We start from the raw sequence: 12076 nt of genomic DNA, 5'->3' as shown, positions 1-12076 counted from the left end.
ATGGTCTACTTAGTCCTAGGCTTGGGTCTCTTTTGCTAGATGACACTGCATTACTTTGCAAGTTTAATATTGGGAAAATGATTGTCAAGCAGACTATGGCAAATCTAATACTTGAAATTTGTTTTGTTTCACTTTGAAAATGATTAGATTGAAGCTTGCCTGCATTGCATGTGCGTAAGAGATGAGGGCTAAGGCCAAGTATTAAAAGGTACCATGGTTCTGTTTTGAAATATGTCTGCATAAATAATAGGGTGCCTTGGGTTTTGTGGTTCTTTTAGAGTAAGTTAATATTATTTTGCATAATGACAGTGTTTTTCCAAGTGTTAGCTCTGTAATGTCCTTTTTATCTTCAAATATTAGTGTTTTCCTGTGCATTCCCACTAAACTGGAAAATTTCACTTTTGCCCATATGTTTCTAAGGGAGATGTGGGCAGGATTTGTTTCTCTACTAGAAATGTATTTATCAATTCTCTTATGCAAGTCGATACAGAATTTAGCTCACTCTTTTCTACCTCATTATCATGATTGAAATCAGTATGTGTAGTTTATAAAAGTTCTTCTGGTTCTGATATAAATATTTCTGTTGGAGAAGACGCTGTAGCTTTTCTGGACACCTTTTAGAGTGGGAACATGTCGTATTAAAGCAGAGAAATTTTCATAAGAAAATTTTGTTTTCTTTCAGACATTATTACAGTATGCTGGCACCCGGGGTGCATCAGAACATATTTTGCCTTTTTTGGAAGTGTATCGAATCTCCATCCAAAGTTTTGCAAATGCACGACCTTACTTGACTACAGAATGTGAAGATGTTCTTCTGGTTCTTGGCCGGCTAGTACTGTAAGTCTTTAATTTGGTACATTTATTTTACAAAATCAGCATAATACAACCTGGTTAACTTTGAAATTAGTAAACAATAAGGCCACAACATGATGTGATAAAATGTAGTAGGACTTGTATTTTAATTTGACAATTGTAGCTGTAAAAGTATTTTATCTACTAGGAAATGTACTTTTGTATATTTTGTGAAGCTTTGTTGTAGTGTGAAATTGCAGTATGTAGCACTGTATTTCTCAGTCTCTAAAAAGCAGTAAGATTGCTGCCTTTTATGCTAACTAAAGTGTATGAATTAGTGAAGTTGTGTTCCATGCTGTAGTTACCAGGGAAATAGTCAGTCTGGTCATTAATTGCTTTGGTCTAAGCCAGGGGTAGGCAAAATGCGGGTTGGGGGCCGGATATGGCCTGCCAGGCCATTTTATCTGGTCCATGAGGCCCCTAAAACATTTAGAAAATTAATATTAATCTGCCTTGGGCTGCCTGTCATGCGGCCCTCAATGGCTTGCCAAAACTCAGTAAGTGGCCCTCTACCCAAAATAATTGCCCACCCCTGGTCTAAGCACATAGGCAGGCAAGGTTCTTTGGGTAGATGTGATATCTCTTTATTAGGCCAACTAAATAGTTAGAAAAAAGTTACTTGCAAACTGTTGGGCACAAACACCCTTCTTCAGGCATTGGGAGATGCTGCTGCTGTTGGGATTTATTTATGCATTGATGATTATATTAGTACAATCTTTAATGTTGGATAGGCTTCTAGTAGCTACCCAGAAAACTTCTGTTCATTTATGGTTATTGTCCAACTGAAGTTGGATTCCTCTTAATTCTGTAATAAATTTTGACATGGCCCTGGCAATTTTTATATAAAGTAGATACCTTGAAAGCTGAAAAATCTTAAGTCAGTAACTTTCCTGTTTTGTCTGTGACCTGAGTATAATTTCCACATGGTCTTCTTTTGTGTTGGTATATTCCTTCAAGAATATAAAATGTAAACAAAGGATTAAGACCACACATTTCTCAAAGTAAATGCTCTTATTTCTTTTTGAAAAAAATTTTTCTTATTACAAAACACTCTCCATTTTTGTTTTTGTCTTTATTCATTTTTCCATTTTAAACAAAAGACTATAGAACTCACCATGTTCAATCAGATTGTCAGTCATGTAATATGCAAAATATTTTCATCATTTTTTAATGGCTGGCTGTTTTCTTTTTTTTTATGGAATCTCCCTGTTATAAGAAGTTGAATAACTCCCCTATTTACCTTTCCTATATCACTCACTATTTTTCATACTTGTATCCTGTTCATCTCCCTTCTAAACTAAATGGTTCCAGTCTTTCAGTATCTTCATGTGCGAGTCTTTTTATTGTGTTTAATCACAGGTCTCTAAACTATCTATTGTTGGAGCCTGTTCTTTGAAATAAAATATCAAATCTCTATGCCAGATTTGTGCAAGTAAAAGAAAGTTTCCCCTATCCACTAGAATGAAGAAAACTGAAATCAGTTTGTAGAGGAATTCATTGTTGCATGTGCAAGCCCCACAGCCAGTATAAACTTAGTGATAAAGGGCAGTGGGAGTGGTTCAAAGAGCTGACTGAGAATAAGAGGACACCATAGTATGTGACACCATAGTATGTTTGCTGGATGAGGGGGGAGGAAGTTTGATAAGGAAGAGGCAGCCAGGGGGAGAATCTGGTGATTTAGGGAGTAGAAATGTGAGGAGGGAAGAAAGAGCATGCTGGGTTTTGTCAGGCTTTTTTTCTTTATGGGAAGAAGGTAAGAAAGAGCTTTAAAGCAAGGCGTTAAATTTGGCAAATAATTGTTGGGAATTCATGGTATTGTTCCTTGGACAAGAAAATGATAGAACTAGTATGCCAAACTGCTTCATAAATTTGGAGCATTAAGAAAACCTTTGTTTCATTGTAAATTGGGGTTATGGGGGGAATTTATGACACAAGCTTAAGCTTTGTCTGTATCTTTACTATGCGGTGTTAAGATAGAAAGTGTCCCTTGTGGAAAAGCAAAAGTGTAGACTGAGAGCACTGAGGGGGGGGAAATAATCCTTGCTTTCTGTCCGTGATGGTAGTTCTCTTACATTAGGACTATTTTGGGTATAGCCTGTGGTAACAATCCCATCACTATTGGTGGATACCAATGCAAGGTGTTAAACTGTAGCTGTTAATGTCTGCATGACTGTAGCAGAATTACGCAGACCCTGCTTCGTCCAGGGTCAAAGAGCAATTTACTTGGCCTGTGTTGCTGTAAGTTTATGCAGATGTAATATTTAAGTCCTAATAGCTGGTGCCTGCTGCTCCTTGTCCCATTTTAAAGTGGCTAAGCTATAGGTTTGTCCATACCCTTTTCTTTTAAAACAGAAGGAGTGCTTGCTTTCAACTTCTGGTAGTTTGTGAGGGGACTTCTGAATTCTGCCTGTAGATTCCAGATGACTAATTCAGATCTATTTCTCATTTCTGTACTCACAAAATAGGAAGGAATTAAACATGAGAGAGAGTAGATTAACCTTTTAAATAACCAACCAGTGTAATGTGTCCTGAAGTTATTCTTTCATATGACAGGTAATTATGAAGAACTAGCCACATCAAAAGTACCCGTCAGGAATAAACTAGGAGCCTGATTTGCCAATGCCCTTAAGTACATGGTTGACTTCTGCTGTTGAGATGCTTTTCTGCTTAGTTGGGCACCAGTTACTTACCTTCCTGACCTAAGACCTATTTGTGTAGAGAGAACCTCAAGGAAATTCAAGAGATACCATCAAAGTGAAAAATGTATTTTTGTCTGAAGACTGTTCTGTGTATATCAGACTCACAGGGCTAATAGAATAAAAGGTTTTGAGAGCAGTCTCCAATACATACACTTTGTGCCCATTTGGCAGCCATTTATATGGTCTTTTTAATTGTTTCTTGTTGGCAGTTATTTGAATATCTTGGCTAGTGTGATGCCATCACTAATATGAGGCACTTCTGTATGGTACTCCTTGCCAGGTCTGAAAAAGGATGCTTGCATACAGCTATTGCTGAAGTCTTGGAGAAAAAGGGGACGGTCTGAATAAGACTTGAGTGATTATTGGGTCTCTAAGAGCATCAGTCTCTTAAATCATTCATGAGGTGATGGAGCATACCAAAATTTAAAAAAATATTTCTCATGAATTAAGAATGTTTTAAAAAAATCAATTAGTGACTGCACTGAATGAGGTGAAATACAGTTAGAGACCAGTAAAGAAAATTATACAAGTTAATGTTTTGAAATGGAGAGAACTTCCTAACTTTCTTCCCTATTCAGCAAGCTAGTTCTTTTCCTAAAGCTTGTACTCTCTCTTTTTCGCTTTTCCCCTAGCATTATCTCCCCCTCCCTCCAAATCCCTGTTCTTTCTGATAAAGTTTTTAACTGAATACAGTGGCTGAACTGCAGAGAAATGCAGGGTGGGGTTTTTTGGGGGTTTTTTGTCTTTTTGGAAGTGTTGCTGAAAGAGGAGCAGTAATAGTGATGCTGGTTCCCTCAGTAGCCAAGCTGTGCTGCTCACTTCCAGTGACATTTTGTTTGGGGAGGAAAGGGAAAAATATAGAAGGGCAGTAACTGGAGAGAAGGAGGAAAAAATGGAGTGGCCTCGTTTAACTGGGTATCTCCTGTCTAGTCAGAAAATCATGTTTCCTTTAGACACATGACTAGGAGAAGGCACTTGGCTTATCACTGCAGTTGCCATTTTGAAGAGCCCAGCAACTGAAAGAGCTGTACCCAGTGCCTTGTCACACTGGCGTTTCCAATTTTTGAGTGCTTAACTTTGCAAGCCTGACAGCTTAATAACTTTCTTTTTTAAATGCAGTTTCCTGGAGCTTTCTAAAAGTTGCTTTATAGGTGCACAACAATGGATTGGGTCAAGTCCACTCTAATATTGGAACAAGCTCTTATCTTGTATAACCACTTTTATAACATTTAGGTGTGGTAGAGCTAAGAAACCTATTGTGACGTGGTTCGAGAACTTCACTCCTTTGGTTAGAAACAATTTTCCAATTTCTAATCTAAATTTGTTCATGAAAGTTTTATATCTATTTGTTTTGTGCTAAATTTGCCAATTAGTTTAAACTGCTTTCCTTTGAAAGGATGTAAAGATGATGATGATGTGGAATATATATGTCAGATGCTTCCAAGGTCCCAGAATTCTTCAGTAGTTTATTTTTTTGTGATGCAGTGTCACTAGGGATCTCCAAAATTTGTGCTGGAAGTGCATAGCTTGCTGGCTGCTTCAATCTTGCAGTTTTCTTGTGTGCTCCACTCAGTTCCTATGCCCGCTGGCTGGGAGGTGAAAATCATGGCATATTTAAAATCCCGATGTTTGCCTCCCAGCCCTCAGGCACAGACAGTGAGCAATAGGCCCCCTCCACCAGTCAGCAGTTGGGTTCAGGAGTGGGGTGCACGGGGAAACTTCAAGATTAAAGAAGCTGTTGTACCCCGTGCTCCTGGCACAAGTTCTGGAGAGCCCAGCATGTCACCTGTTCCAATTTTTAAATAGTGTAAAGGAATGATTGAGAGGTAATGGTTTTAAAAAGATATGACACACTTTAAGCTCTGATTTAGGCCATAATCAAAACATTTTGCTTCTGATAACTTTAGTTAAGGTTGGCATTTTGGTGTCTAGCCTGAATATAGAACTTGCGTATTCAATTTGCATTTTTCAAGGTATCAGTTTTGAAGCTGTGCAGACTTTATTTGTTTCTATTAATTTCACTTTCTTTTTATGGTTTTCTTTAAACACAAAGAGTCTGTGCAGCTATTAATGAAACACTGGCAAAATGATGAATTAACACCGGTGACTAAAATTCTGCATCATGTAGTTCTGGTAGTCATTAATTACATGATCACCTATTATTTTGCCTAGTATAATCTGTAACATGAGGCATCTGTTGTCTGCTATATTCCACATGCCAAAGCTGGGGGAAACGGGGGGAGGGAGGGAGGCAGGAGGCTGCTGTGGGTCTGACTCTGGTCCTGACCTGGGCTCAGGGCCAGAGTCTGAGCTGCAGCAGCTGCCTGCTTCAACCGCCCTGCTCTCTCCCCCCCTTTGCTTTGTATGAGAATATAAGCTTTACCCCTCATGCTGAGTTGGGGGAGGGGGTCACCTCATATTCAAGTAAATACAGTATGTGGGGCTGATCCAGCCTTGAGCAAGGGGTTAAATTAGATGACCTCCTGAGTTCCCTTTCAGATTTACTTTTTTTATGATTTTTTCACTTGGATCATAAGGAAATAAGTACTAATTTTTAATCACAAGTCTTGGTTTTTGAAGTAGTGAGTACTTGCAAGTTTAGCTGACATCAATAGTTAAGAGCATGGTGACACTTGGGATTTGGGTCAAATTAATAAACTGATACTAGAGCTCTATTAAAATTAATATAAGTATGAGATCAGAAGAAATTATAGCTAAAGAAATAAATATGAGAAAGTATGGGTTTTGATTTAAGATTGTTTTCGTGCCTTGGCACAAAGGAGCAAAATCAAAATTGGATATGCAATATTAGGTGTCTTGATTTTTGAGGGAGTGTGGTGGTTCTTTATTCATATTGCATATGCTTATATAAACTATTCTGAAGCTTAAACTCTGCATGAAAAGTAATATTCCCCCCCCCTGCCCCCCCAGAAGAATTCCAGGATTCAAGGCAGTGATTTAAGATAGTGCTGGGTTGGGTGACTAGGTGGTTTTGGGGAAGGGGGGCATTGTTTGGTTTGGTTTTTTTTGTTGTTGAGGTTTTTTTTGTGTGTAGTTAGTTCAAAAATTGCTTTTTGTCTCCATCTTCCTGTTGGCTATGTTATTGGAAAAGTGCTCAGCTTCTTGGGGCTTGTTGCTTTACTACCACTGTGGGAAATGTAGCTTCCCCATCTCTCAAACATTTTCTCCATATAGATCTGGCTGTGAAAAACAACAAGGTAAAATGACAGGTGGGGAAAAATTGACCATAGTGCATAGAAAAGAGATAAAGGAGGCTAAAGATATTTAGAGGAAAGAAGTCTGTGACCAGTGGGTTTAAGAAAAATGACAAATCTTTTAAATACAAGGAATAAAAGGAACTTTACCAGTGGTACAAATGGAACTGGTGAAACTGTCAGTGATAAAACAGTTTTAAAAAAATACGTTTGTCTATGGAAAGAATCTTACAAAGCAGTAAATGCTATTATGGCAAAATAATCTCTATCTTAGTAATAAGGAAGGAAGATGTCCTGATTTTTACAAGAAAGCATTTAACTTTGTATTAAAGTCTGGATAACTTTTAACCAGGAGTTTTAAGAGTGTTTGGAAGAGTTGCATGGGCTACTGATGCTAATTTTCAATAAATCTTGAATAGCAGGAGACATTGCAAAGAACTTGAGCGCTGTTGAGAAGATATTGTAAAATTAATTGCCAGAGGGGTGATCTGGTAATTCTAAACCTGTTAATCTGACACCAAAGCCAAGATAAAACTTTAATTGAACTGTCTGTTTAGTGTTTGTGGTAGTCAGCATGGTTTTAGATAAACTCGGTATTGTTAAACTTGATACCACTTTCATGGATACAAGTTTGATCAAAAGTTATTGGGTTTTTTTATGTATTTAATTTTTTACGGGGTTTCAGTTAAATATCTCAATTCCATATGATATTTATTTTGAGGAGTGGAAAGCATCCTACATTAGTATTTTAATTTATTGACTTGCACATAATTGAAATAAAATTTAGTGTTAACTGATTTCAGTGTAATAGCCTGCCTTCCGAGTGTAGCTGTGTCTAATATCTCTTGAGGATCTGTATGCTTAAATTTAGTGCTGCATGTTTTCCTGATTTTTAAAAATGAGCATTGTAAAAACTATATGATGTATGTTAAATGGAATAACATATGGTTAACGTTTGATCTTGGCATGAATGTCAAGGAGGAAACGTTTAGTGCAGGGGTTGGCAACTACGGCCATGATACTGGAGGGTTTTTTCCCTGCCGAGGGCTGAGGCAGGGAAGTGCAGGAAAGTGACGTAGACAGACCTAGTTTCTAATTGCCCAGTCCCAGCTAGGGTTCCCACCAGCTAGAGGCTCTGCCCACGCTGCAGCCAGAAAAAGGGGGTCAGTTGCACAAGTACAGCTCCTAGCTGCCTGGTCTCTGCGTGGGCACAAACCAAGCCCCTGCAGCTGACATACCCCTGAACCTGCCAGCCTGCTTTGGACCAGAACTGGGTTGTTCCAGCCCAGGTCTCTTAAAGGTTGGCTGCCATTGATCTAATACAGGGGTGCTTAAACCCTGGCCTGCAGGCCAGATCTAGTCCACAGAGCCATGGCATTCAGCCCATGGGTCAGGAAATTTTGGCTGTGGGTGAACAGGGCAATTAATAATACTGCCCTCCTCCCCTGCTGCCAGATTTCCAAGTTCCTCATGGCTGGATCAGGCCAGGCTACATATATCCCCTGTTCACTGGATTAGGCCCACCAATCTGGCCTGCAGGGCAAAAAGGTTGAACACCACTGATCCAGCACATCTGTTTCTGATGTGGTCCTGCAGAAATTGGTATTCAAATCAAGGCATTTATGATTCCTGAGAAAATACTGTTACAGATTAAATTTATGGATGCCACAGATTCAAGAAGTAGTTTAATCCACTGAAGAAGTTACTTTCATGCACAGCTATCTAAAGTTGCTTGACTCAACCAGCCAAGCAAATTTAGTGATTGCCAGTGCACAGGAAGTCTGGCATCCATCCCTCAGTGCTACACTTCCTCTGGCACCCTTTCAAGCTGCTGACACATGGGGAGTCTGGCAACTGGGCATGCCAGGACCTGGGGCCACCCCCTGTCCAGTCCCAATGATAAAGTGATCCATGGGATCAAGCAGGGGCCTGCCCTGGGTCTGGGACACATGCCAAACTTCTGTTTCGAGCAGGATACAAGCCAATCGCTAAGATGTACCACATTAAATGTAGAGCATCTTCGTGGCTGCTTTTGCCATTTTATCTCAATGTAAATTCTTTCTCCCATATTATAGTTTGTCTTGCAATTAACATGTTAATTGCACAGTAAATCTGACATCTGCCAGGAGTCGTACAGTTGCACGTGATTCTACATGAAGGAGCAAATGTTATGGATGGGGGGTGATGTTTCTTGGAACATAGTAGCTGAAAAACCTGATTGGTGACACTGAACACAAGCTTCTAGAGAGAGGTAGCAAGACATACTAGGTGGAAGGCAGGGTGCTGTGGCAGCTGACAGATTATTGCAGAGAGGCATGAGCTTTTGTAGGCTACTGCCCACTTCATCAGGTGCTATAAACGGTTGTGCAGAGAGCAGGGCTACTAAATGGAAAGGAACATGGTCATTTAAATACAAAGAAATAGTTTTGTTAATCTGAAGTCAGGCAGAAATCAGGGTGCAGTTGTACCATATAGGCTAATCAGTTAAATTAATTGAATTAGTCTACAAGGTGCAACTCTACACTGCCTTCTGAGTGAAGCTATAATATGAATCAGAACTATCCCTTCATAAAATTGTTCCAACTCATGTCTGCTAGCGTAGAAACCCTCTATTAGAGTTCTCGCTATAAGTTATTTACAGGCTGTGATAGTGGACTCCTGATCATTTTAGTCTTCTAGGCTTGCTCTTCTTCCTACATCTCTCTAGCTGGGGAATCTCTTGGTGTTCACAAGAATTTTAGCAGCTATGAGGGGGTGGGCTTTCTAGCTTAGCTCCCAAGACCTGACTCAGGAGCAAATCCTTCCACAAATCTTCCTGCTTTTAAAAGCTGTGTTCGGGGCTATAACTTCAAGCTGTTAGTCCCTTTTTGTGCATCACTTCCAAAATGATTGATTGCCTGAATATCTGATTGCATGATGAGACTGTATGACAGGCAGGGATTTGATGCACATGCTGTATATAATAGTGGAGAGGACATGCAGAGTTGTGAGTCTTGTAGTGCAAGGAACTGCCAAGCTGTGTGTATGGGACAGGTTGACTGCCTGGCTTCCCTTCAAAGTGATTATCAAGGGTTGTGACATTTGGACAAAAGCCTTTAGGACTTTGGTATAGGGCTACTGTGTGTATAGGTACATGGTAGTTCTGGCATTGTCGGTCACTTCCTCTACCTTTTGCACTGTAGGAATGGTGTTCTTTGCAGCACTCTGCCCTCTGTGCTGAAGACATGACTTGTGTATAGTGGAAATGTACTGCAGCATGGGTTTTTACTGAGGAAACCTTTCTCCAGACTAGAGTCTTGGTGGGCGTCTTCCTTTTCAGCAGCTAGCGATTGTTTGAACCTTGTCTTACCAAGGCAGGAATTCATTGATTCACTGAGAGCAGTTCCATAGAACTACATAGGAAAGTCCTATCTCCTTGCATGCTAGATGTGAACTGGAAAGAGATGCTTCCCTGTAAGGTTCTGGGGGGTGGTCTAATTAATATTGTCAAGTTTATCAACATTTTTTTTCAGAACAGTGTGGTTGTTTTAGGAGGTCTTTACAAGGTATAATTAATATTGTCTGGATGCCTTAATTGCACATTTTTTCCTTTAGCATGTTTGAAGAACTTCATAATTTAATCTTAACTCTGAATTTCTTGCATTTTATAATGCCTGAGTTCCTTTGGGTTAGTTATTATGTCTCTGTGTTGTTTCCCCTTCCCTTCTTTCTCCCTCCCATTCCTCCCCCAAGTTGTTAATATTCTCAAATAAAACAACCACTTAAATGTAGTTTGAGAGTAAAACAAGACTGCAATAAAATGCTATTTCCCCATTTGCTGTTAAAACACATTAGTTGGCTTGCTTAAACAGCTGTTCTGTTGCAGGAGCTGTTTTGAACTACTGCTTTCAATTCCTGAAAGTGAATTGCCACGTGAAGTATGGTTAGGATTCCATCAGTCTATGCGGGTAAGCATGTTTCAGTTCAGGTTTTCTAATGTTGCTTTCTGTCTCATTTTGTTATTTATTAAATTACCATTTTTTTTACAGTTAAAATGTCAGATGTGTATTGGACAAACTGTACAATGACCCAAAGAAACTGGCAATGAAAGACGTAGATGTCTGTGGAATGTCTGAGGACACGATTCCATCTGGGCATATGTCAATGGGGTGTAGAGGGAGGGCTTGTATAAGAGGGTGATTATCTGAAGACCTTGCATTGCAGTGGTAGGAAAACATGGACAAAGTCACAGACAGAAATGTGCGTAGTAAATGACAAGGCTAGTGTCATTTTATGAAAGTATGAGGTTGCAATTAAATAATAAAGTGGGGGTGGGAACTAATAAAAGAAAAGCTTTTAAAAGTTGATAAGTCACTTTTCTTAAAGGCAGGAACACTACATGAACCAGTCACTTGAAGATGTGCTTTGCATATGCATGACAGTTTCAGTAGCAGTAACTTTTCAAAATGATGAATCTCTGAATATAGTAGTCTCAGGAAAAGGCTCAAATTTTTGTGTAGTTTCACCTGAACCTATCCAGTTTCAGCTTCTAGCCACTGGATCTAGTTTAATCTGCCAAAGTAAAGAGCCCTGTATCCACTTTGTTCCCCATGTAGATATTTCAATATTGATCAAGTCATCCCTTTGTCTTTGGAAAACTATAGAAATTGAGCTCCTTGAATCTTTCCACATAAGGAAGGTTCCCCAGTGTTGTAACTAAGATTCACTTTTAAGGCTGGCTATAATTGTGTTGGTAGAGTAAAATAATTGCTTAAATTAGTTGTCTCCGTCACTAATTCAAGAAAAAAATACATTGAGTAACTTTCTGCAAGGGATTTGATGGTGTCTTATAGAGGCGCACTGATATATCAGTCCATATCATATTAGCACTGATAAAAGGAAAATTAACATTATCGGCAATAGGCTTTTTTTGGCCAATGTGGCTGATAGTCATCGATAAATGCCATGTGCATGAGCACAGCCACAGCATGCATGTAGCCAGGAATGCAGCCCAGCAGCTTGGAGAGCTGGGTCAGCCGGTAAGTGTATGGGGCGGGGAAGGGGCATGGGAGGGGCGGAGCTACAGGGTAGTTACAGTGAATTTTGGAGTGGCTGTAGTGCCCCCTCCCAGTGCTACAGCCCCTGCCCAGCCTCTTCAGGAAGAGGTCACAGCAGGCAGCCTGCTCTTGGTCTGCACACAGACCGGGCCTGGGGGCTCATGCCCCCCCCCAATATCTCCCCCAGGAGGGCACACGGCTGTGAAAGCTACCCTTCCCCCTGCCCCCACCCCCCCTTCCTGCTGCCCCACTACCTCCCTCACTGTGGGCAGCT

General features: G+C 40.0%; 1 protein-coding gene across 1 annotated transcript in view; it reads left to right on the top strand.

Moving 5' to 3' along the window:
• The window catches only part of RLF (rearranged L-myc fusion), a 62102-nt gene that overhangs the window by 12867 nt on the left and 37159 nt on the right, over positions 1–12076 (top strand). The window contains exons 2-3 of the mRNA XM_019512069.1: positions 663–837; positions 10632–10713. Coding sequence (XP_019367614.1) covers positions 663–837; positions 10632–10713 — 257 coding nt within the window. The remainder of the gene's footprint in view (positions 1–662; positions 838–10631; positions 10714–12076) is intronic.

This window comes from Gavialis gangeticus, unplaced genomic scaffold (genome assembly GCF_001723915.1).
Source record: "Gavialis gangeticus isolate Ggan-Ray unplaced genomic scaffold, GavGan_comp1, whole genome shotgun sequence".
Taxonomy (NCBI): Eukaryota; Metazoa; Chordata; order Crocodylia; family Gavialidae; genus Gavialis; species Gavialis gangeticus.
This window is presented reverse-complemented; position numbering and strand designations above follow the sequence as displayed.